At 31.2% G+C, this 23,541-nt stretch overlaps 5 protein-coding genes across 6 annotated transcripts in view; 3 read left to right on the forward strand and 2 right to left on the reverse strand.

The window, feature by feature from the left end:
* Positions 1-1,576, reverse strand: part of LOC106126114 (transmembrane protein 198) — a 10,681-nt gene extending 9,105 nt beyond the window's left edge. Inside the window, exons 1-4 of the mRNA XM_013323580.1 lie at positions 1,186-1,576; positions 429-650; positions 173-283; positions 8-94 (exon numbers count right to left, since the gene is read on the reverse strand). Of these exons, the coding sequence (XP_013179034.1) occupies positions 8-94; positions 173-283; positions 429-609 (379 nt within the window). The 5' untranslated portion in view covers positions 610-650; positions 1,186-1,576. The remainder of the gene's footprint in view (positions 1-7; positions 95-172; positions 284-428; positions 651-1,185) is intronic.
* A 144-nt stretch (positions 1,577-1,720) lies between these two features.
* Positions 1,721-7,112, forward strand: rngo (DNA damage inducible 1 homolog rngo). The gene is made up of 11 exons (XM_013323974.1): positions 1,721-2,170; positions 2,379-2,585; positions 2,709-2,775; positions 3,352-3,510; positions 3,593-3,691; positions 4,083-4,245; positions 4,547-4,736; positions 5,717-5,803; positions 5,982-6,062; positions 6,214-6,308; positions 6,421-7,112. The coding sequence occupies exons 1-11, from the start codon at positions 1,909-1,911 to the stop codon at positions 6,499-6,501; spliced, it is 1,491 nt and encodes a 496-aa protein (XP_013179428.1). The 5' UTR covers positions 1,721-1,908; the 3' UTR covers positions 6,502-7,112.
* Positions 7,113-7,743: 631 nt separating this feature from the next.
* On the reverse strand, positions 7,744-21,912 carry LOC106126247 (breast cancer anti-estrogen resistance protein 3). Of its 2 annotated transcripts, none has more exons than XM_013323770.1 (6): positions 21,628-21,912; positions 10,224-10,454; positions 9,149-10,143; positions 8,908-9,076; positions 8,639-8,816; positions 7,744-8,525 (listed from the first exon to the last, which is right to left on the reverse strand). In XM_013323770.1, the coding sequence occupies exons 2-6, from the start codon at positions 10,437-10,439 to the stop codon at positions 8,149-8,151; spliced, it is 1,935 nt and encodes a 644-aa protein (XP_013179224.1). In that variant the 5' UTR covers positions 10,440-10,454; positions 21,628-21,912; the 3' UTR covers positions 7,744-8,148. The 2 variants fall into 2 exon arrangements, with proteins under 2 accessions (XP_013179224.1, XP_013179223.1); XM_013323769.1 differs by lacking the exon at positions 21,628-21,912 and adding an exon at positions 10,918-11,234.
* Positions 11,679-17,824, forward strand: LOC106126245 (alpha-mannosidase 2). The gene is made up of 6 exons (XM_013323767.1): positions 11,679-11,950; positions 12,213-12,985; positions 13,243-13,335; positions 14,490-14,684; positions 14,756-14,867; positions 14,949-17,824. Exons 1-6 carry the CDS (start codon positions 11,866-11,868, stop codon positions 17,606-17,608), a joined length of 3,918 nt encoding a protein of 1,305 aa, XP_013179221.1. The 5' UTR covers positions 11,679-11,865; the 3' UTR covers positions 17,609-17,824.
* Positions 18,585-22,973, forward strand: Arl5 (ADP-ribosylation factor-like 5). The gene is made up of 5 exons (XM_013323771.1): positions 18,585-19,067; positions 19,477-19,685; positions 20,801-20,926; positions 21,260-21,369; positions 22,785-22,973. The coding sequence occupies exons 1-5, from the start codon at positions 19,022-19,024 to the stop codon at positions 22,831-22,833; spliced, it is 540 nt and encodes a 179-aa protein (XP_013179225.1). The 5' UTR covers positions 18,585-19,021; the 3' UTR covers positions 22,834-22,973.
* The last annotated feature ends 568 nt before the right edge of the window (positions 22,974-23,541 follow it).

Genomic DNA, 23,541 nt, shown 5'->3' on the forward strand with positions numbered 1-23,541 from the left:
AGAAGACCAGTATGGAATCCAGTCATGAATAGTCCAACATACTGTATCAACATCGTAATCAGCCCGAAGAGTAAACCAGCACACAGCGCCACTCCTACAAAAAATGACTTGTTAGAATACAAAGTAATTTTTTTGATCAAAACATACGAATAATTTTAAAACAATAACATACCAACATTGCCATATGGAGGCATTAGATATTCTTGCAAGCAAATTAGGTATACAATGGCAGAGCCAAATGTAAAGCCCGTTAGAAACATGCTTGCTTTAAAGCATCTATAACCTGTAACAAATATTTTATTTATAAGTGACATTTATACAATATTAATAATTTCAAAAAATGTACTCAATAAAATTTCAGGCAATGAATATGACGAATTCTTGAAATTAAAGCATAGAATTAACTTCAATTAATATTAAAAACTTACCGAACAATGTATATACAATGCCAAAGACAATATACATTGCACATATAACACTGATGATTGGATCATAGTTGTAATCAATTGAAGTGCAAAATGATCCCTCAATGTGGGGACCATTATATTTGATTGTCATATTGGGTGGCCCTCTTGTCACCTGTGGCACTAGTTGACCTACTGATGACATCTTGTATATAACTAATCTTCATTCACTCACTTAATAAATTTCTGCAAAAAAACACAACTGCATCGGTCTAGACATTCAGAAAGAATGAAGTAGATAGCAATAGCAAGTGTGAAAGCACAAGCCTATTAAAATTGCTACTTCAAGAAAATAATATATGCTTAATAAATATTACAACATTAAATAATATCATAAAATTCTTACTGAGTATTAACAAAAAATTAAGACTAATTTGTTTAACGTTTTGGAATATTAATGATTCTTTTATTTTATTTTAATGTATGTCATCTATTTTTATAATCAGGTGTTGCATGGCAATGTACATAAAGTAAATTAAGATATCATACATTGCTCCAAAAGCAAACAAATGAAATATTTATCATTCATATTTGTATCCAAAATTCGTGTATCTGGTTTCGAAGCAACGACGAGATTGTAACACTAAAACCTACTTTCACCGTTCTAAAAATATTGCAATGTAATTACAAACTAAATATAAACATGTTATCTTGAAGAAAAACCAAACTATGAACTAACAAAAACATGTTAGAAAAAAATACAAGATTTTATTATACTCACCATTGTATGCCAGTGCACCTATTTCACATCATAACAATTATATCCAAAAATAATCTGATAAATATTTTAAGGACACAAACTACTACGGTCAAATCACCACTTCAAAAATGAGATCATCTTAGGCATTGATAAACACTCAACTGATCAATTTGCTCGTCAGACGCTGATTGATAACAATCGCAACTTCTCAACTGAATGCTGAAAATGAATAACAAAGGTCTCCCACAGTTTTCTCTATTCTAGATTCTAGACTTTTTGGTTTTTGGTGTTGCACTAATTTTCTTTATGCGCCAAATTTATAAAAAACGTATTGGAAAATTGTATAAAAAAGTTTCAGTGTTATTTTAAGCAAGCGAATGTCTTAATATTTCCCGTAATTAGGCTATTATATTTTTATTAGTAAATGATGTTAAGTAAATTATCGATTTCATTACGAGAAAGTTGAAAGCGATTGATCACAGCGTATCGTGGAATCGAATACAATTCGCAAATCGCAAAGTGAAGTAAGCAACCTGCTGCAACCTGCGAATTTACTGTGGTAACTGGGTACCCAGCTACTCGAAAAGAAATATTATTTGTACTTCCCTTATCGCTAAAGACTATAGTGATATAAAACGTTCGGTACTATACAATGATTTGGACAGTCATTGTTGAAATATAAATAACACAAAGCGTCTGCAGTCTTCTCAGTGTAAAGAAAACGCGGCATCAAATAATTTCACGATGAAAGTTACTGTTACTACACTTACAGACGAAATCTTCGTCATAGATGTTTCCGAAGATCTGGAATTAGAGAATTTTAAAGCATTCTGTGAAATAGAATCCGGGTTTCGAGCAAAGGACATCATACTGAACTTCAACGGCAAGCCGCTGTTAGACGACAAGAAGTCTTTAAGAGACCATGGCGTAAACGATGGAGATGTCATCGTTATGATTCACATGCTGCAATCTTCTACCAATCTCAACGCCAACGATTCCAGTCAAGGTACCTTTGTTTCTCTTTTACAAAATTGCAGTGTCATGTATCTTGTTGACTTCTAAACGTCATCAATGTGCATCAATCTGTAAACTGTTGACTGCAATAAAGCTGGTGCGTAAAAATTAAAAATATACGTGACATTTTGTTGCTGTCAAAAAAAATTATTTGTTTTGATTGGATTTTTTTGATAAATTTGGTCATAATTTATTTTCAGCATTGCCTGCAGGTTTAGCCAACCTTGATTTCAGTAGTATACAAGTTCCTCCTGCAGTGGCTAGTAGCTCAATGGCTGCAAGAAGCAATCCTGTTGAGGAAGACCCCCGTCTAATAAGAGAAATGTTTCTTGCCAAACCTGATGAGCTAGCTTTACTCAAACAAAACAACCCACGATTGGCAGACGCCTTGCTTAGTGGAAATCTTGGTAAGTTCATAGAATTTTATATTAATTTATTGTATAAGTTTTATATTAGAATAAACTGAATTATGCATGTCTCATTTAGGTCACTTGTGAAGTGAATTACATAAATACAAATATTTTTTATAGATACATTCGCTTCTGTTCTTCGAGAACAATTGTCAGCAAGGACTGAGCGTCAGCAACAAAGAATAAGGTAATCTTGTGCTGAAATTAACTTATTTTTATTTGTTATCAAATTATATTTAAATGGGCCTTAATACCTTGATGGTTTGTGCTTAATTCCAATAAGATTTATAAATTATAATATTTTGTCATTTGAAATATTTAATTCTCAAAGTAAACATTAACAGTAATAAAGGCGAGACTCCCTGTCTTATAACTTATGTTATATTTTGCTGGACAGTTATATTAAAATACAGCAACATTAATGTAGCGTCCATTGTGTCAATTTTGTACTCACCTTAGCATCCTTTGTGCTTCATACTAAGAACAATAACAAAGGAACTTTTTGATGGATCATTTAATTTTGAGGTGGCATTGAACATGTTTGACAGCCATTTAAAAAGTCAATTGCATGTTTCATAGTAGCAGTGTGGCAAGTGCTTGATTTTTGGTTTGACCTTTGGTTGTTTCATTGTTAGGCAACTTATGTTCTATGTTAAGAAAATAATGCGCTAATAAAATAAAGGTTGAGGTAAACAGTCTGCCCTACTCAATATCAATCTCTTTATCATGTAGATTTTAAATGAAATCATGACTTATTTAACAGGATGATGAATTCAGATCCATTTGATACTGAAGCGCAAAGAATGATTGCGGAGGAGATTAGACAGAAGAATATTGAAGCTAATATGGAAGCAGCTATGGAGTACAATCCGGAAACATTTGGAACTGTTGTGATGTTGTACATCAATTGCCATGTTAACGGGTTTGTGAAACTAAACATCATTAAACATTTAAATGCTTCAGTTAAATAACATACACCATAGATAATTTCTTTTTTCTTTTAGGTTTCCTGTAAAAGCATTTATTGATTCAGGTGCTCAAACAACCATCATGTCAGCTGCTTGTGCAGAAAGATGCAACATCATGAGACTTGTTGATACTAGGTGAGTAATGCTCTTTGGTACTTATTTATATTAATGTCAGCTGTATAACACCGCCAATAGATTTGTAGGTTACCACAATTTGTATATTAAATGAAGATTTAGTATGTATCTGCCAATCTTTGGTTGTTAATCGATAGTTGATAATAGAGATTTGTAGTTTCAAAGAGTCCAGATGAGTGAAAGCTTAGCGTATTAGCTTTCACTCATCTGGACAACAAAATATTGAATTCTTTGTCAAATTTTACATGTTTAAGAAATTATTGATGGTATATGCATTGACGTCTTTGTTTAATAATGTTCAATATACTATTTAATATATATAATATTGGGTTCTTTATCTTCACTCTAAATTGTAGTTTCATCAAAACACTGTATTGTTTTTACTTAATAGATGGGCAGGTATTGCTAAAGGTGTTGGTGTACAACGCATTATTGGCAGAATCCACATGGTTCAGATGAGAATTGAGAAAGATTTTCTAACAACATCATTCTCAGTGCTTGAAGAACAACCAATGGATATGCTTCTTGGCTTGGATATGTTAAAAAGACATCAGGTATATTATATTTATAGTGTGAAAGAAATGAAGTGGTGTGTAAATTATAGCTTGCTTGTTTAATTTTTAGCTTGCCGATTAGATGACAAATGTTTTCATAAATAAAATATTTTTATCCATGTTATTTTGCCTGGATTTTTCAGTGAATAACTAGCTTTCATATATATGTAAAATGTTGTACAGAAAATTTTGGGAATACTTAGATTTAAATTTTAATGAATTTTTAAATTAGATGTGGTATACATATGAAACCATAGATGCTTTTATCTTTGTAAAGTGGTGATAGTGATTTTTTTTTCAGTGTAACATTGATTTAAAACGGAATGTGTTACGTATTGGAACTACCGGTACTGAGACACCGTTCCTACCCGAGTCGGAATTGCCAGAATGTGCCCGTTTGTCTGGCTATTCCGAAGATGAAATTGTCAACCAATCAACTCGGGCTCACGAGGAACGTCAAATAAAAGAAGCCCTCGAGAAATCTAAACAAGGTGGGAGAGGAAAAAAGAAATAAATGTGGCATCTCATTTTTTTTTGTTTATTACATTTTTAAGGTCATTTCATAGTTACATGAAATTGTAAATCATTTTTTGTTTAAGGGAAATCATTTTGCACTGCTATTATCTTTTCTATTGCTTTTTATTAGTAAGTTTTGTTAAAATTAAGATAAAGACTAATGTTTAATGAATTTATTTTTACTGACTACTGTTTTGGTTGCAAATTATTGAGGTAAAAGTAAAAAATAAATTTGTTGCATGTTTGATAAGACAGTAACAAAGTATGATAAAAAAATAAAAACAGTACAAGCTATAATTCTTTTTTTTTCGGCTTTTGCATGTTTCTCCTTTATCTACTCATAATATTTACTTAATACATCTTTCTTATTATCAGCTTCTTACATTTTAATCACCAAATAGTTTGAATATTACTAACTGTGAAGAAATGGTTAATTTTTGCAATGATGACTAATATTTTTTGTCATAATCAGCGCTCACTTTGTGTGAATCAAGAAGAAAATTGTACATACACCTAATGTGGCTTTAATATGGTAATGTAAAAATATTTTTACACATTGTCACTAATCACTTCAATGTATAAATACTACTTGTATATAACTATGTAATAAACTTTGCAATTAATAAACATAAAAGTTGCTAAATAGTTTTTGTAAAATAGAAAAAAAAAAGATAGAAAATGAGGTTAACAGTTAACGAATGGATTATTTTTCATCTCATTTACATCGAAGTATTGGAAATGTAAACAAATTCCTTATAAAACATAAGCTGTAGATGCAATCCATCTAATGTAGAATGGCTGGATAGTAAATCATTTCCTTCACTGCGCTGACATTTTTTTTTATTCACCGAGACAACATAATAATTTTTATTATAGATAAATTTGATTGTTATAATTTGTAGTACTTTAAATGATGTTTGGACAAATGCATGTAATGTATTTAATAATTTTGCAGAACAAGCAAAAAATAATCAACTTTCGAAATCTACTGCAAGCGCTCAAACATCTACAAGTGTGGGCCAATCTAATAATCAAATAAGTGGTAAGAATATTGCAAACATAATTTCATATACTTTGGATTTCTACTGGGAAACATGTATGCAAAAATAATACCATAACACTTTTTTTTTTAATTAATAAATAAATATATGTTTGTATGTTCTAGCTGGTGGTGTATATAATGTTGTTTTATATAAAGTTTGTATATATGTATATTATAGCAGAAGCAACTAGGAACCAAACATCAAGACCGGGATCCAGTTCTCAAGCATCTACTAACTCTGGGCAAGGAAAGAGAACTGGTAAGAAGATTTAATTATAAATTATAGAACATGATCACACTAAGTTAAATTACCTTTGTATTAAAAATTAATATTATGGAATGAAAAAACTGAATATTATAATATTATTATTAATAGTAGGTAGGTAATTAAATTTTAACTTTTTTTTCAGGATTCGGAAATCCAAGCCTAACAATTCTGCCAACAGATTCATTCAGCGAGTCTGATGTTGAGGAAATTGTTGGTCTCGGGTTCACTAGAGAACAGGTGGATATTTGTTGGTTTTACAATAATAATAACTTGTTTTTGATAGTTATTTATTGTCCCTAAGTTTAAGGGCGTGTGACTTTTATTTATAGAAATTAATAATTTATTACAGGCAATTGTTGAGCTGAGAAGATTCAACGGTGATAAAACGCAAGCTACAGTCGCGCTTTTTGCTAAATCTTTAAAGTTCTAAAAAGTCGTTTTTATTCCATCTATGTAAGACTTTTAACTTCTATATATCAGCATAATATCATTTATATATCATATTTAATAAGTTTGTGAAGAAAATTATGTTACTCCTACTAAACGGGTTGGTTCAGTAGCTTCAAAATCAAAAGACTGACTTATATCAACCACTCTTTCTCATAATAAATTCTGGCCTTAATGGTCAAACCAGACTATTAGCAGTTAAATAATCCTCATACTGGTATAAATCCTTTCAAATATATTGCCTGCTCGAGGTAATCAGCGACTCGCGCAAAATTTAGAGTCGCCAAGATATCGGAAACACATTATACGCTTTTAAAAGATACTTAATTGATATTTATAAATATGTATAATGTTATACAAAAGCAATACATTTTGAATATCATTACCAAATAGTAAGAGTAGGTGTAGGGTTTTGGAAATTTAAATAAGTCTAATAAAGTTACGATACTATAAAGAGATCTTTAATAAGATCTGTTGTATTTCATTTGCATAATACATGTGATCAAGTGCAGATAAATCTAAGATTTTTTTTATATTTTTTTAGCTTCTTAATTGTATTGAGAAATATTCAATTTACATATACATATAATTAAAACAGGGCTAGTATTAAGTTATTCTAAAACATTTTATACAACATACTACTGATTAAAAAAATCCTATCTCATTATAATGACAATTAAGTTTTTAAAAATTAGTTTTAACATTTTATATATTTTTTTACGTAATCGGTTTTTAAAAAATGAATTTTATCAAATTTTTAAGGGTATAAATATATGGTTTTAATCTACTAGTACTTATATCATTGCGACTTATTGCATTGTATTTATAATACTTACGTAAAAATGTGCTTTTTTATGTCATGTTTTAAAATAAATTTCTTATTGGGGTATTTTGTCTTATCATTTTAAAATTTCTCTTACCATTTGTTTTTTAATTATAACCTAAATAATTGCTTGTTTCGGAAGTCAACGCCCATTTTGGGACACTGAGCCTCCGGAGTACGTAAATAAGTACCCAAAATAAAATTTCCTTTAGAATATAGAATAGTCTTCCAGAAAATACGGCTTTTGAAACGTAATCAAAAAATACTAAGTCTATGTCTCTCTTTGAGTGTCCAGGGGTAATATTTTGCTACTAAAGGGTTTAAAAGCCGTAATGAAAATGCAGCCGAGTTATTTCATAAGTTTTAATACATTTATTGGAATAAACAGTAAATTGTCGACATCAACAACAACGATAAAATAAATTAGTACAATGAATGAAAGTTCTATCACTACACACATAGCACAGAAATAGAATGTTATCATAAATAATTTTAAACGATTTTAATCGTCTTCATAAAATTAAAATCGTCTAATAACAATATTAAATTTAAAACCACAACTATAGACAGCTCTAAAATCTGGCCTATTAGTCGGCGACGAATCGTAACTGTAATCATCATACACATATTTAAGTAGTATCCTCTACATAGGAGATCCCTATCTCGCTTATATAGGGTAGGCGCACCTAGTTTTCGTCGCCCAGATCAAATCTAAATGTTATCTTTATTTTAATGAATAATATAAATTAAATGTACTGTTACATCGATTGATTAAACATTTCGAATTCATTCGATAATGTTTACATTCTAATGATTTAAATTTTCAATAAAGTCCTCCAGCGGCAGAGGTTGGTTTGTTATCTTTGTAGCCATGGTTGTTAATATATCTGTCAGCCTCGCAAATCTTTGGCTCGGCGTAGTCAGAGCACCACGTTCGCCCCAGAGGAAATTAATATGAAATTCAGTTTTGAAGAGTTCGAGTAATACTGGATCCAGAACTGGTCCCAGTTGCGACATCGATTGGATAACTGTACGGGCGTTTCTTTTGAATATGTCGATTTGAGATGGGAAAAGTCGTGCCGCATCCAAATGCGCATTTGTAACGGAGAAATCGAAATTCAGTGTGTTCATAAGACTGTCCGGGAACGTGAGATCAGGCGGCAAAGCATCACCTCCTTCGCCATCTGTTAAAGAAATACGCAGGCATATTATATATTTATGGAAAAATTAGGTCAGGTAAGAACAATAGTTACTTGTTTTTATCATAATTTAATTTGATTTGACGCATCGTGCTTACCAAACACGTGGCAACAAACAACTGGCGGCAACACATTCGGCGTGGTGGTGTTGGGAGGTAGAGGGTTTGTTCCTGCATTCATGCTTTTAAATCCTGGCCTCAATTTAGATTCAAACATAATTGCGCTGTCTGTGTAAGTTTGACGTAAGATGTTCCATGCATTTTCCAAGCACTGCACCTAAACAATGAAATAATAGTTATGAAATTGATGAAAAATGATGACTTTTAAGAAAATACCGTCTTTATAATATAGTCTGTATAATGTTTACCTGGGGCATGCAAAGGCCAAACATGATAGCAGAAAAACCATACAGATTTCCCAGTGCTGTCTTTGTTTCCACAGCGAGGAGAATCCAATCATTAATAGTGTCTGCTCGTTGCCTATCCGTTTGGCAGGTTAATATTGTAACCGCTACAAGGAGCCGGAAAGTTTCAACTCTGAAATTAAATATTATTTTTCAATTAATCAAGAATTGTATTAAACTGGTGAATCAATTATTTTATACAAACCTTTCTATCACATCCAGACGCAATGATGGACCTTGAGGCAAAAAGCATAACTCTAGCCCTGAGGCAGTTTTGTCCAATCCTTCAATTTGAAGAGCATCGTCTATCAAGAAGTGATAGTCTACCTTAGTCAGATGATTTGCCAAAATACGCGGTCCACACGTCCTTAGCATCAGTTTAATAGTATGTAAAGTGTCCGACTCTAAGGGCTTAGTTAGATTCATCGGAATGATCTGTGATTGGAAGTTTCCCAAGTTAATCCTCGATGCGATCACGTAGTCCACATTTTGCGCTTGTAAAAGCCTGGCTTCTGCCATATTAAAATCGAATTGTTGCCTTATTATTGGTGTCACCAAGGTATATTCTATGTCCAATCTTGATCTATTCGGGTCACTGTGAGAAGAGCTTTGTGTCGAATCACCAGATCCATTGCCCGAATCGGAACCAGAAATAACGTAGAATCGTTGAAGCTCCAGACGTCTCTCATCTGCCCTCGGTGCTTCGAAGCGAACCGGTTTGGCCGGCGGGCTCGTCGGCAAGTTTGCATCCCATGTTCCCGAGCTGGAGCTGGAATCACCAGACAAATGTTTGTGGTGTTTATTAGTTTGGCTTTGTATAACACCATCTGCACTAGCACTCTTTCCTTGAGTTGCGTGCTGAGTTACATCTGTTGGTGTTAGGGAATGCGATCTTTGTTTTTTAAATGGGACTCGAAGTTGGGCCCCGGGTTTCGCAGCAAAGTGGCTGTACACACTATAGGGGTTGCTGTAGCTAGATGATTCCCCCATCGGCGAAGACACAGAAGCCATATCTTCGGTGGTGTAGTTTGTCAAGGGTACAACTCGATTCGCTGGATATTGAATTCTGGCTCCGGAGGCTGCCGATATAGGCTTGCCGGAGCCTACGTAGGAAGTGATAAGATCTGCTACAGTATCATATGCTTCATCCTCAAACTGATATTGATATTTCTCGTAGACCGTGTCAGGATGAACTACGATCTGAAATGATTCAAACTGTTTTAATAAGGAACAAGCAAAAATACAGTTACCATTATACTATTGTCTGTATGTGTACTTACGCGTTGTATGACGAAATGCAAATGCTGTCCATTTGAGCGGCAGCTAAGTACGTAGTTATCTGGTTGCGAAGACGACTCCCGCACGAGGAACTGGCGATCTTGTTGCAGAAGATTTTCGGCAGCCGTTCGACTGAGAGCTCCGTGGTACCATCCGTGGGATATTATCTGGTCGGATGGTAGGGATAGCTCCCAATCCAATAACCCCGAACTGGTCATAGTACTATTACTATCCTGTGAAAAAAAATATATAAATGAACTCATATTGTAGATATTTTTAACGTTCAATAAATGGACGGATTATGTAATAATTGCAAGATACCCTGGAAAAGTAGGTACCGCACAATTGCGCACCACACCTTTTTAGTGTAGACTATAATTTAAAAATTAAATTAAAAACTTATTTCTTTATCGAGTGTTCAACAAGTATTTTAAGCTACTAATATTATTTATTCATTAAACGATTTTTTTTATTATATGACTTATATCGATTTAATGAATATTTCAGAAAAAATCACACATTTTACTTAATATTCAGTTAAAATATTCGAAAAAAAATTGTATTTTAAAAGAACAAAATTAAATCAATACAAAAATTATACGACAAAAGCTGGTTTTCGGCGTAGTATGCAAAATTATTTTACTTTGTGTTTTATTTTATTGCGACAAAGCAGTGTTTGTTAAAATAAGAACTTACCATTGTTACTTTTTCTTGAGAAAAAGTATTGATTAAACGCGTTCCAATTTAGAGAATCACTTTACACTGGGCGCATTAAGGAACAAGACTGAGCTTCGTCTATCCCGGCGAAATGCCCGGGGTCGAGTTGGATCAATAAAATCGCGCCGCCGAATTATTATTTCACGTTGGTAGCACAATACTAGCCAAGTCATGGTCCTACGCGCATGCGTTATTAAACTTTAACACAGTCAAAGCACATATAGCAGAGATAAAAAAGATACAGATTTTAATTTATACAAAACGAAAGAATGTTATTTTTATCAAAATGATATTATCTAAATCATATTCTTTTCTTAAAACACTTTAAAACATCAACAAATCTTACTAATATTATAAAAACGATTTTTTTTATGGATAGATGGATGTTGGTTTGAAGATATCGCCAGAACAGCGATAGGAACGTCGCTGAAATTTGGCAAAGATGTATAAAATAGTCTGTGAGAACACGATGGCTACTGTTAAGATTTTTTTTCCGCGCGGACGGAGTCGCGGGAGGCAGCTAGTATGTTAAATACATTAAACATATAAGTAAAGAGTTTGAAGCAAATTTCAAATCGATCTTACTTTAAAATAATTGACTCTTTTTCTAGTAGGCGGTACAGGTATTTTTTATCGAAATATCAAATTATACATAAGTATAATTACAAATAATCGTTTTAAACTGCAAAAAAAAATGGCGAAAGAGGCCAAAAATATTTACAAAATATAACGTACGGCTTAACAATGAACGTATGAAGTTGTAATAATAATACAAGCAAGTACAATCAAGTACAACAGTCATAACATTGTCTTCATCGGTATAGGACATACGGAAACACAATTGCTTGTTGACGAACTAATTTTTTTTAAACATCCTTGTAATGGTGTTTCGCATAATCAGTCACAAACTGGCCATTACATCGAGTCATGGCTAGCGCGAACACATTTCATTATCAGTTAATTATTTTTATAATACTTATAATTCTCATTACTATCAACGGTTATGAAAAAAGTAAGTACATATCTAAACGTTTAACTAAAAATCCTATAATTATGTTATAAATTATATAATTAACCATGGATTGCTGAGACCAAAATCCCCGTTTAAAACATATTGTTATGATATGTTTTATACAGATATATTGGTCTCAGAAACCAAAGGTAAAACTTTTAAGCGTTAAATTAACAACTTATTAGTGTAAAAAACTTTTTCTTATTGTGTTCGTTGTAAAAAATATACAAAAAATAATGAATTAATTGTTTAATTTTCATAGCATTACGAAAAATCGTTAGAAGTCAATCGAAAATGGTCCAAAGGCCGTTCAGTGAGATAGAAGGAAATCATGTTTATTGGAAAAATATTTCCATGTCGAAATCACCTTACCATTTGAAAGTCCACGCCGAACTATTTCCAGAATATCCTCAAGGAAAAATGTTAAACAATAAGCAACGACCGAAAATGTCTACACTTTTATCCGCAGTCGATACTATTCGTAGCAAAAGTGATACATCATTTAAAATGAGTCGAAGAGAAAACCGACATCCAAATGAGTTAAGGCTTACTCGTGATACTTTCTACAATTTTACTCATCCGTTATCTTTCGATAATGTTTTATTCCCTTTAGACAATTCACTCGATAAAATATCAAATAATAGTTATTCAGATAAAATAACTGTTGAAAGTTTTTACAAAATACCAAAAACGTCCAGATTTTTCCCACCCGTTGAAGAACAAAAACCGTCAAACATGCAAGAAATTCTTCATGTATTTGGAAATGAAAGCGCTTCTAAAAAGACTATATTTCGAACGAGTAGTGATATAGGTAATGATAAATCATCGGAATCAAACGATTTGCATATTAGGAAAATGCCAGAATACGAAGTCGACAATGATAAAGCAGACTTTTTAATAGAAGAAGTAACTCCTGAAGTTATTCCGATGTATTATAATTATACTGTGCCTGTAAATCCTTTTACATGTGTTGTTTTGCAACCTTATAACGCCGATATAGACGCTCAGGACAAATTTTCTAAATTCGATATCGAAGTGAGTATTGTAACTTACTAAAATTGTATATTCATAATCTTTGTTTAATTAACTTTCGCCCGCTACTCTGCCCGCGTTGAATTAAAAAAACTTAATAAGTGGCCTATGCGTTCTTCCAGATAATTTTCTATATCTGTGCCAATTTTCATCAAGATTCGCTGAGCCGTTTATAAGATACTATCAACAAACATCCATCCATGCATTTAAATTTTCGCATCGATAATAATACTATATACACTTTGATTTATACCATTCAGCCGCCTTGGATAATGAAAAAACAATTTTGGAACAAAATGTTTGACAGTCGCTACGAGTCGCTGATGAGAAATAATAGATGGCCGCCTCTGAAGGTAATTAAACTTTGGTTACCGGGACAAAAATCTCTGTAAAACATATCAGCATCCATGTCATTATGTTTGACTAAACAGAGATAACGATATGTTTTAAACGGGTATTTTGGTCTCAGAAACCCACGGTAAGGCAAATAAATAGTTTGTGAAGTGTTAATGCATAAGTTTTTGATAACTGATATTAAAAGTTCGATTTATTTTACATTTTTCACCTCAACCAGATATCGAAGCCGCGATATCACTATAATCAACTTTAATTATCATTACCGTAAATATTCTATTACAATAATCTGTTTTTACAAAGAGAATAAGGAGCATAACAATATGCTTCGAAATTGGAACCCAAAACCTTATAGTAAAAGAATGTGAGACCAAATTGGTGTCATATTACAACTTCCAACGAAATATAACAACAATAATGAATCAATTTCATAATCTAAATATGTATTTAATTTTACATTTTTTATTGCTTCATTCAAATAACTTTAAAAGAAACAAAGTTATAATTTAAGTATAATAAAATAAAGCTTATTATTGTAAAAACTTGCCTACGAACGTTTGATTCCGAGATCTATATAAGACGCAGAACATTCCACTCTTATTAATCAAAAAGTTTAGCAAACATTAACTTACCGCTGACAATATCCCAATATTCTAATACAAGAGTGTTTATTTATTATCTTCGTTGAAATACGATATATCGCTTCAACGTTCTATATCGCACTAAAATTTCACATCGATGAACGATTTGGCTGACTCGAGAGTTCAACGAGACATGGCATTCGCAATATCCCTCTCCTGATCGTTTACAAGATTACTAACATAAATAGGTCATATTTCCTTTGATAAATACTGCGTCTGAAACCTTATTTTCACTAACAAAATATGTAACTTAAAGTATAATAAACTCCCATACATTTACTACCAAACTCAAATGCATAAACAGCTATAAGAAATATACAGTACACAGTATTTCGTATGAATGGATTACCAGTGATTTGTATTAAATGTATACAGTAATACCCATTTGCTTTAAAAAATTCAAATTCAATTCGAGAAGAACAAGATCTATAGATGCATCTAACATGTCCGTATTTTGTATACTACTTTATATATGATCATCGGCTAATATATAATACTATATTATTTTACAGGTTATTTTAGTCCCACGCACTCACGTCGACTCAATTTGGAAACAAAGCTTTGATCAATACCACAATAATACTGTAAATAAAATTCTGTCGAATTTAGTTAAGAAATTACAATTCTACAAGAATTTAACATTTACATGGAACGAGGTATCGCATTTGAGCCAATGGTGGCAAACTACGACACAGAAAAATCGTTCGGTATGATATCATATAACTGTTTATGCTACTTAAGTGTGAAGTAAAATATTGTATTGAAAATGTGTTTACAGGCATTCCGTCGGCTAGTGCGAGGAGGTCGTTTAGAAATAACTACAGGTGGTTGGGTAGAACCTGATGAAGCTACAATACATTTATTTGGTCTTTTACATCAACTTATGGAAGGTAATTAAGACATTTCTATTTTTTAATTAATCTGTATTCTATTTAAAACACTTTTAAAGAAGTGTATATAATTTTTTACAGGTCATCAATGGTTAAAACACCACTTAAATTTTGTACCAAAAACAGCGTGGCTCACTAACAGCGTAACACATAGCCCCACTATGACTTACCTTCTTTCAGCTTGTGGGATCTCGAACCTTATATTCACTAATATCCATTATTCCTGGGAACAGTACCTTGCTGAGTACCAATACAGCGATTTCATTTGGGTACAGAATTGGGATAATGATATATTTTCCAAATCAGACATCAACGATATTCTGAATAAAATTGGCAAGGAACGTTATCCGAAAAATTCAGTTCTTAGTCATTATATGCAGTTTAATTCAGCTGGATTCAAAGCTTGTGGGCCAGATAAGGATATATGTGTCTCAGATTTTAATTTTGTTAAATCAATTAACAACATAGATTCATATAATGTAAAACAAAAAGCAGAATTACTACTTGAACAATATTCTAAGACGGGTACTATATCATCTCATAATGTTATAATTGCTCCTATCGGAGGACCTTACCATTACGAACAACAAACTGAGTTTGATTTTCAATATAATAACTATCAGAAAATTGCTGATTTTGTTAATATTAATCGTGAGATATATAAAGCAACAATTGATTTTGGTACTCCCAAAGATTATTTCAAGAAAATCCTTGAAAAGAACAGATCATATCCATCATTGAAAGGAGACTTTCTCAATTTCGCAGATGTTAGCTCAGGGACACCGGCTTATTGGTCAGGATTCTTTACAACTAGACCTTTATTAAAAATTCTATTAAGACGCCTTGAATCTACTCTAAGAACTACAGAAATTCTTTTTTCTTTTGCTGTAAGTTCTAACGTTTTTCGACATATGAATATATCAGATTTATTCAATCTTTTAATGAAATCGAGAGAAACGGTAGCCCGTCTTCACGATCGTAACGTAGTAAGTGGCACATTGACGGCTAATGTTTTAAAATATGTACATAAAAAAATATTAACAACTGTTAAAGATTGTTGGTATATACAAGAAACAAGTGCAAGTTTGATAAGTATAAAATCAGAAAGAAACATTACGTATCTCCAAAAATATGTATACAGAAATGGTGAATTTATTTCAGCTTTTAGAACTGTGACTCCAGGTGATCAGATTTATGTTTTTAATTCTTTAAGCCACGAGAGAACTGAAATTGTGGAATTTGTCACTCGGAACCCAAATGTGAGAATCATTGATCATAATAAAAAAGATGTAACAATACAAATTAATCCGATATGGAATTACCAATCAGAAAATACGATTAAAATATCACGACAGTTCTTTACTATCTCATTCGTTATAGTAATTCCTCCGATGACATTAGAGTTGTTTAAAATCAAGGAGACTTATGATGCGTCATCCAGTGCATCAACAATTTACTGTGTTTCTTGCATAATGGACGACACACCCGGCAATGGACCAGTATTTCCATTTAACATTCAGCCTATAGAAATAGGCGACATCCAACTAGAGAATTATAAACATCGATTAATATTTGATGAAATTACAGGATTATTAAAAACAGTATTTGAGAAAGACACGAATAATAAAAAAAGTGTCATGATCGATTACGGTGCTTTTAAAAGTAATCATATAAATTCAGGAATGTTTTTGTTTAATACAAATTCTTCGAAGCCATTACATGACATTTTATCACCGTATAGAAGAGGAGTTAAAACAAAAATTGTATTAATTGTTTCTGGTCTAGTAACAACCGAACTTACCACCATTTTTGGTCGACTGTTGCAGAGCAGCGTCAAAATTTTTAATTTAATGAATGGACCCTTTTCTAAAATAATTTGTGTTGAAACGAAAACAGATTACGAGGCGTCTCCCAAAAACAGAGAACTAGAAGTGTTTTTATCAGTTCAAACTGACATAGTCAATGGAAATCCACCGGAGTTGATTATAGATAATAATGGTTTTCAATATACACCAAGATACATAAATATAAGCAGACGAATCGAATCAAACATTTATCCTATGACAAGTTTGGCTTACATTCAGGATTACCAAAACCGTTTGACATTACTAACAGATCATGCCCATGGCGTAACTTGTTTACAGGAAGGACAGATCGTTGTAATGTTGGACCGCAGAGTTCTCTACAATGATGGCCGAGGAACCGGCGAAGGTCTAGCTGACAATGGTGCTACATATCATAGACATGTTATATTGTTGGAAAACTTTATAAGGAGTAAAACTTTTCACAGCGTCAACAGGAAAGCGACATTGCAGTTACCAAGCTTAGACGCTCTACATCTTGCAAATGCTCTTAATTATCACTTGGACATATTTTTCATCGACAGATCACAAACTGAACATTGCTACTACACTTTTCTACCGTTAATTAAAACACCATTTCCCTGTGATGTTTTTGTGATTAATTTCAGATTAATTCTTTATAAAACGTCGGCAGAAAAGTTGTCCATCAATACGGCACTAATAACATTACAGCGGCAAAGCTTTACGTGTGAAATAAATCACTTCCAACAGCATAACTGTAATGGAGATTACAGTTTTTCAATAGAGAAAATACTTCGCAACGTAAAAGCAGTATATCAGACTAATTTATGCGGTACTGAAGATGGAACGCCCATTTCCAAAGTAAATAAAGGTTCTTTTGCTCCGATGGAATTGAGCACAATACGGGTATATTTTTGAAAGACAACAATTCTGTAGTTTAATGTCAAGTGAAATTGTAAAGTTGTATGCAAAGTGTCTTTATGATGCCATAATTGATTTGTTGTGCAAAGGATCTTCTATATACATGTAGTTCATTTTACTGAATCTTTACATGCAACTATTAGAAACTGTAATTTAAAGTTGTTTCTTATTTAGAATAAAACATTGTTATAATTAGGCGTATACTATGTAATATGTAATTATTAAAACAATTAAAGTACGAAAGTATAAATTAAATATTTTTTATGCGAAAGCTAAACATCTATGCCAATTATTACTAAAAATAAATATATATTTTTATAGAAATTACATAAATATGGCCACATTACTGGTCGTAAATGACTACTACCAAATAACTAAAGACATTTTGGACACAGTGGAAAAGAATATCCTCCGAACTGCATGTTATGATGAAAGACATTGAGAAAATTTAATATGAATAAAAAGAATATTGTAAATACATCTTAGAGTGGTTTCTAATTCATACTTTCTGTAAAGAAACCAATCTAGATATAGCTTATCGACAGATAAAATTACGCAAGTTTTGGAATACTTAACATAGTATTAAACGTATACTAATTTAAGGAATTGTAAATTCTTTAATCCCAAAGTATGTGTATAAATCTTTATAATAAATTTTTTGTAACAAACTGAGTATTATTTAATGTAATATAATAAGCTTTCTGCAAATGGTTTTCGCTAAATATCTTGATACTATTGGCGGTAAATGTATTTAACAACAGGCTAGATATGTAGCTAATTAAAAATAATGATATAACATATTTTAGAAAAATAAAACAACCGTATTTGTACTTCGACAGAAAATCTTACGTTGTGTTGTTAGTTTTTAATTTTTATTAATAAATTGTTTTGTTGAACTTATTTAAGTGCAAAAAATTATGGCAACCCAATTTAATTTTATGTAATGGCAAGTACTTTAAAAGTGATAATGTTGTCACGTCATTTCAGTTTCAGATAAAATAAGGGAATAAAGTTGTCTAGTTTATTTCGTGTGGTGTTTAAGAAAATATCCTTTGTTAATGTAGGCAAAGCAGGAGATTAAATAAATGCATGTGTGCGTGGGACGGTGTTATTTTAATAAGTAATTGAGAACATAAATTTAATCATTATAACTTAGGTAGTTCTTGTACTAAGAACCAAGGATATTAACTCTAGAACGTAACATATTTTACGATTTAAAATCTTGAATTAAATGAATTGTCATAATATTTATTGCAATTCTTGTGTGGATTTGGTAATGGATTCGTATTTAAGCCAGCAATTATAATATTTTTAAGCATAGGAAATATACATTGTAGTTAATGATGTTACGTTTGGTTGAAAAATAAGGCAAGAAACGGTGGCTTTTGTTTTATCCTTATTTTTATCACAATGGGCCTGTTAATTTCAAAAATTTGGAGTTTGTTCGGAAACGAAGGTAAGTGACTATTTTACTTATAACAAAAACATGTCAATATAATTTTCATTTAAAAAATAAATTATGTAATCTTCATTATGGTATAAATTACATATATAAAACTTTAATAAAGACCACATGGACACAAATGTTGCATGTGGTCTTTTTAACATGATGTTCTCTTTGGGGTTGATACACTTCCTACTATGTGGGTAACATAAAATAAAAACTTTTACTTGTAAGTACCTTTTTTATTATCTTGAAATATAAGCAAATTTAGACCAAAACAGAAAGGCTAGAGAGTTTTGCATTTTTGGTAACAATTGTTTCACAATTTGCATACTTTATTACCAAATAAATTCAGTGTAAAAAGTCTGCCATATCTATGCACTTAAATAATAGTTTAAATCATGTTTTGTAAATATTTTAGAGCATAAATTGGTTTTGGTGGGCTTGGACAATGCTGGCAAAACAACTATCCTATACCAGTTGTTACTTGGTGAAGCTGTTCATACTCGACCAACCATTGGCTCAAATGTTGAAGAGATTGTGTGGCGCAATCTGCGCTTCGTCATGTGGGACCTTGGAGGCCAACAGAGTCTACGTTCTGCATGGAACACCTATTACACAAATAGTGAGGTAAGCATACTAAGTTCATAACTCTTACCAAACTATTCTCTTAGAACAGTGTATGAAGTATCATTTTTTCTAGCCAATGCGTATATGATGTAAGAATTTCTTACGTTATAATTTTAGCTTTAGCCTAATTGTGTCATGTTGTGATCATTATGAAGCTGATTGTTGCTATGCAATAAAATGTGTTCAAAATATACATATATTTTATCATGATATTGGAGCTGTCAGCTGCGACTTTGTGCACATAGAATTATACTTAATTTACTAATTACTACTGCCTATGTGGAATCTGGACTATGTTCTACATCTGTGATGAATTTCACCAAAATCTGTAGAGCTGTTCATTAGATATCTTCAAACATACATTGATTCATCCATCTAAACATCTGTATTTATAATATTAGTAAGATATTCCTTATGCTTCTGCGTAGTGACTAAAACCTAACTACACAGTTCTTTGATGTGATAGAAATATACATCTTATATAATTTTCCAATATGCCAATGTGTTTAACACTATTTAAAATTGTAAAGATTATGGTTCTTCGGTGAAAATTTAACTTCTATTGTTAACTTTACAATATAGAGGAAAGTACTGGTTGCCCCGTTTAATTGTACAGCTGTGCTATATTTGTGTCACTTCAGTATTCTTAATTAATTTCCTAAATGTTATGAAAAATAACATTTTTTATATATAAGTGTTGTTTTCAATATCATCTTTAAGTCTGAGCTGTTTGTTTTGTTTATTTTGTGCTAATTTGTAATTGTTGTGTAAATTCCTATGCTTTTGACAAACAATATTATTACTTAGAATGCTGAATTGTAATTTGGGACTTAACGATCTTATTTTACATGTGCTTGCTTATATTAAGTGGTTGATAATATTATTGACACAGTTTTTAATAACATTTCTATACAAATTATTGTTGTTAAATGATCACATAATTATGAGAACTTTTTGCTAAATGGCTTAAAAATGTAATATTAAAATTTAGTAAAAATTAAGTACTTTGAGAAGAATTTTTTCAATATTTTGCCGAGTTTTGCTAAATAAGTTGTTAATATTACTTTTTATCTCAAATGTGATTTTTATCTAATGATTTTGTTTATTTTTTACAGTTTGTGATAATGGTGATAGATTCTACAGACCGCCAGCGTTTGGCTATAAGTAGAGAGGAGCTACATCGGATGCTGACCCATGAAGAGCTCAGCAAGGCCTGCCTGTTAGTCTTTGCAAATAAACAGGTATTGTGTAGAACAAATTATTCTTAACTAACAATTACTATCCTGGTTGAATGGTTGTGTAACACTAGACTTTCAACTGCTAAGCTTTGTTGGGAGAATTATTACATTTGATCCCTTTATATCTATATATATCAAGTAAATTAATATCGACATTTATGATTTAATTATATAAATAAATAAAAACTAAAAGTTAATTTAAATACTTACCAATGTAAAACAAGATAAAGCTATATGGAATAAATCAATTTTAATCTTGTAACTGCTCATTGTGATTACTTTTGTAATCATTCAAATAAATGGCAAATTATATAATGTACAACTTATGTATTCCAGGATGTGAAGGGATCGATGACCGCTGCTGAAATATCTGAACAATTGGCGTTGACATCTATCAAGCAGCATCCGTGGCACATACAAGCTTGCTGTGCGCTTACCGGAGAAGGGTATGTTATAAATGTCATACAATACCTTGGAAAGATCATACCTTCCTTGAAAAGACTACTTCCGAGATAATGTACCTGCAATTGCTGATGTCTATGGGCAGCGGTCACTTTGTTATTTATTAAATCAGCCAACAGCATATATAATAAATTTACACAAATATTTTGGATATTATATACTTGTACTATAAAAATTTAACTGTACTTAGCCGTATTTCCAAACAACTATGGTTTAATGTCCTTAAGAAAAAGTACTCCTACCTTAAAAACCGGAAAGGCTTCTTTAGTTCTGATTGTAGATGTCCTTGAGAGTCAAATAACATAAACGCGTTCCGCTTCTTGTTTACCCACTTTTGTTATGAGGAAAAATCTGTAGCTCGTGTGGTTGTGAAATGTAAAGGCATAATTGCAATGTTTATTCATATTTGACAGTTATTGTCATTTATATAAATTAGAGTTCGGCGCAATTTCCAGCAATCTATCTTAAAATATGACAATGTGCACGTAGTAATTACTTATCGGTTTAATGAGGCTATAAATATTATAGTATTTACTTCTTGATAATTAATGTGAAGTAAACATGTTGACAGAAACTGATAAAAAGTATTCACTTCATGTCTATATTTAATTTTGTTATTTTAAAGGATTGTTTCTTTGCTATTATATTACATTGGTATTTTTAAAGTTAGATATTGTTAAGTTAAACACTTGTTTTAACCTTTTGACTGCCGGTGTTTGATATGAACATCATTGTGATTGTTTGTAATTTCTAAGAGTATGTTTTATTCCTAAACTATCTATCCATGACTACCATTGCACGGAATTAAAAAAAAATCTTAATTACTAGCCTATGCTATTTCAGTTTTGTTCTACACCTATGCCAAATTTCAATTAAATGTAGATTTGCTGTAGATATCTTCTAACAAACATCCATCCATCCATCTATCCAAACATTCGTATTGATGTTAGTACGGTATGAATCACCAAAACTGCTTTTAATATTAGTACAACGCAACGGTAGGCAACGCATATGCAATTGCGTATGTCTATGGGCAACGGTCACTTCGCCATTTCAGCGATTACAGTGGTAGCTCGCTCGTTTGCCACCTTATGATATAAAAAAAAGTACTTTGTTATTTGTCAAAATCCCATTTTGGCCTACAAACACATTCATATTTCAATAATTATAATTTCTTGTAATATATGTAAAAAGGTAGAAATGTGTTTAATTTAAAATCTAATTGAAGCAATGTCTTAATTTTTTATGGTTAGGTTCATATATTCTTCAATATTGGAACTTTTGTTAAAATAATTAAATATTTTTCTATAGATTTAGAATTTTGCTTTAATTAGATTATTAAATCAATTTATCATTAATATGGGTTTTTAAATTCTAATAATTAATATGTATTTCACAGATTGCACCTGGGTTTGGAATGGATCGCCAGCAGAATAAAGAAGAAATAATGTGTTGTGAATTTTTTTTTTTTGTTATTTTACCCCATACTATGAATCAAATCTTAATCCTAATCTATTAATGTTAAAATAATGCATCACTAATTATGGAAATAAATGAAACACTAATGTAAACTAATTTATAATAATTTGATTTTTATTTAAATTACAATACAATGAAATGAATTGTACAGAGTTTTATTTCTATTATTCAAATTAACAGATCTAAAGGCATTTTTGAGATTCATAAAATGTAAATATAACATACAAATTATGCCAGTAACAAAAATACAGTTTTAATGATCCAAAAATATTTCCTGATATCTTGCAGTTTAAAAAAAAAAAATATTATATTTTCTAAAGTATTGTGTTAATATGACAATCATTTTTTTTCAAAGTGGTAAATGCAGTTAAATTGTTATTTTTTTTTTTTTGGTAAACAATTTTATATATTGTAACATATCCATAAGAGCATACATTTGTCTACTTAATTATTGAAATAAGAACAATTCGAATATATATTGATTTAAATGTTAATTTAATTTAACTTATAATATTCAAAACTCAAGGAAAAGAATATTTACAAATAGTTTTGCTAAAATATATACAAATAAATTAATTGTATAGAAGAATAATAATTAAATTTGGTCTAAAAGACAGCAGGAGCTATCTAAATTGTCATTTAAGAAGCTATTTTCAGATCAATCCAATATGTTTTCG

The sequence above is a fragment of the Papilio xuthus genome, unplaced genomic scaffold (assembly GCF_000836235.2).
Source record: "Papilio xuthus unplaced genomic scaffold, Pxut_1.1 DF825017.1, whole genome shotgun sequence".
NCBI classification, from domain to species: Eukaryota; Metazoa; Arthropoda; class Insecta; order Lepidoptera; family Papilionidae; genus Papilio; species Papilio xuthus.

Excerpts from the sequence above, each read along its gene's own strand:
- Arl5 (XM_013323771.1), top strand. The coding sequence starts at position 19,022 with ATGGGCCTGTTAATTTCAAAAATTTGGAGTTTGTTCGGAAACGAAG. Across the intron at positions 19,068-19,476 it reads GAGTTTGTTCGGAAACGAAG|AGCATAAATTGGTTTTGGTG; the intron begins GTAAGTGACTAT and ends TAAATATTTTAG. Across the intron at positions 21,370-22,784 it reads TGTGCGCTTACCGGAGAAGG|ATTGCACCTGGGTTTGGAAT; the intron begins GTATGTTATAAA and ends TGTATTTCACAG.
- LOC106126247 (XM_013323769.1), bottom strand. Across the intron at positions 10,144-10,223 it reads TGCATTTCGTCATACAACGC|ATCGTAGTTCATCCTGACAC; the intron begins GTAAGTACACAT and ends GAATCATTTCAG. Across the intron at positions 8,817-8,907 it reads TTGGCCTTTGCATGCCCCAG|GTGCAGTGCTTGGAAAATGC; the intron begins GTAAACATTATA and ends TTCATTGTTTAG.
- LOC106126245 (XM_013323767.1), top strand. The coding sequence starts at position 11,866 with ATGGCTAGCGCGAACACATTTCATTATCAGTTAATTATTTTTATAATA. Across the intron at positions 12,986-13,242 it reads TTTCTAAATTCGATATCGAA|CCGCCTTGGATAATGAAAAA; the intron begins GTGAGTATTGTA and ends TATACCATTCAG. Across the intron at positions 13,336-14,489 it reads ATAGATGGCCGCCTCTGAAG|GTTATTTTAGTCCCACGCAC; the intron begins GTAATTAAACTT and ends ATTATTTTACAG.
- rngo (XM_013323974.1), top strand. The coding sequence starts at position 1,909 with ATGAAAGTTACTGTTACTACACTTACAGACGAAATCTTCGTCATAGAT. Across the intron at positions 6,063-6,213 it reads TGGGCAAGGAAAGAGAACTG|GATTCGGAAATCCAAGCCTA; the intron begins GTAAGAAGATTT and ends CTTTTTTTTCAG. Across the intron at positions 6,309-6,420 it reads TCGGGTTCACTAGAGAACAG|GCAATTGTTGAGCTGAGAAG; the intron begins GTGGATATTTGT and ends AATTTATTACAG.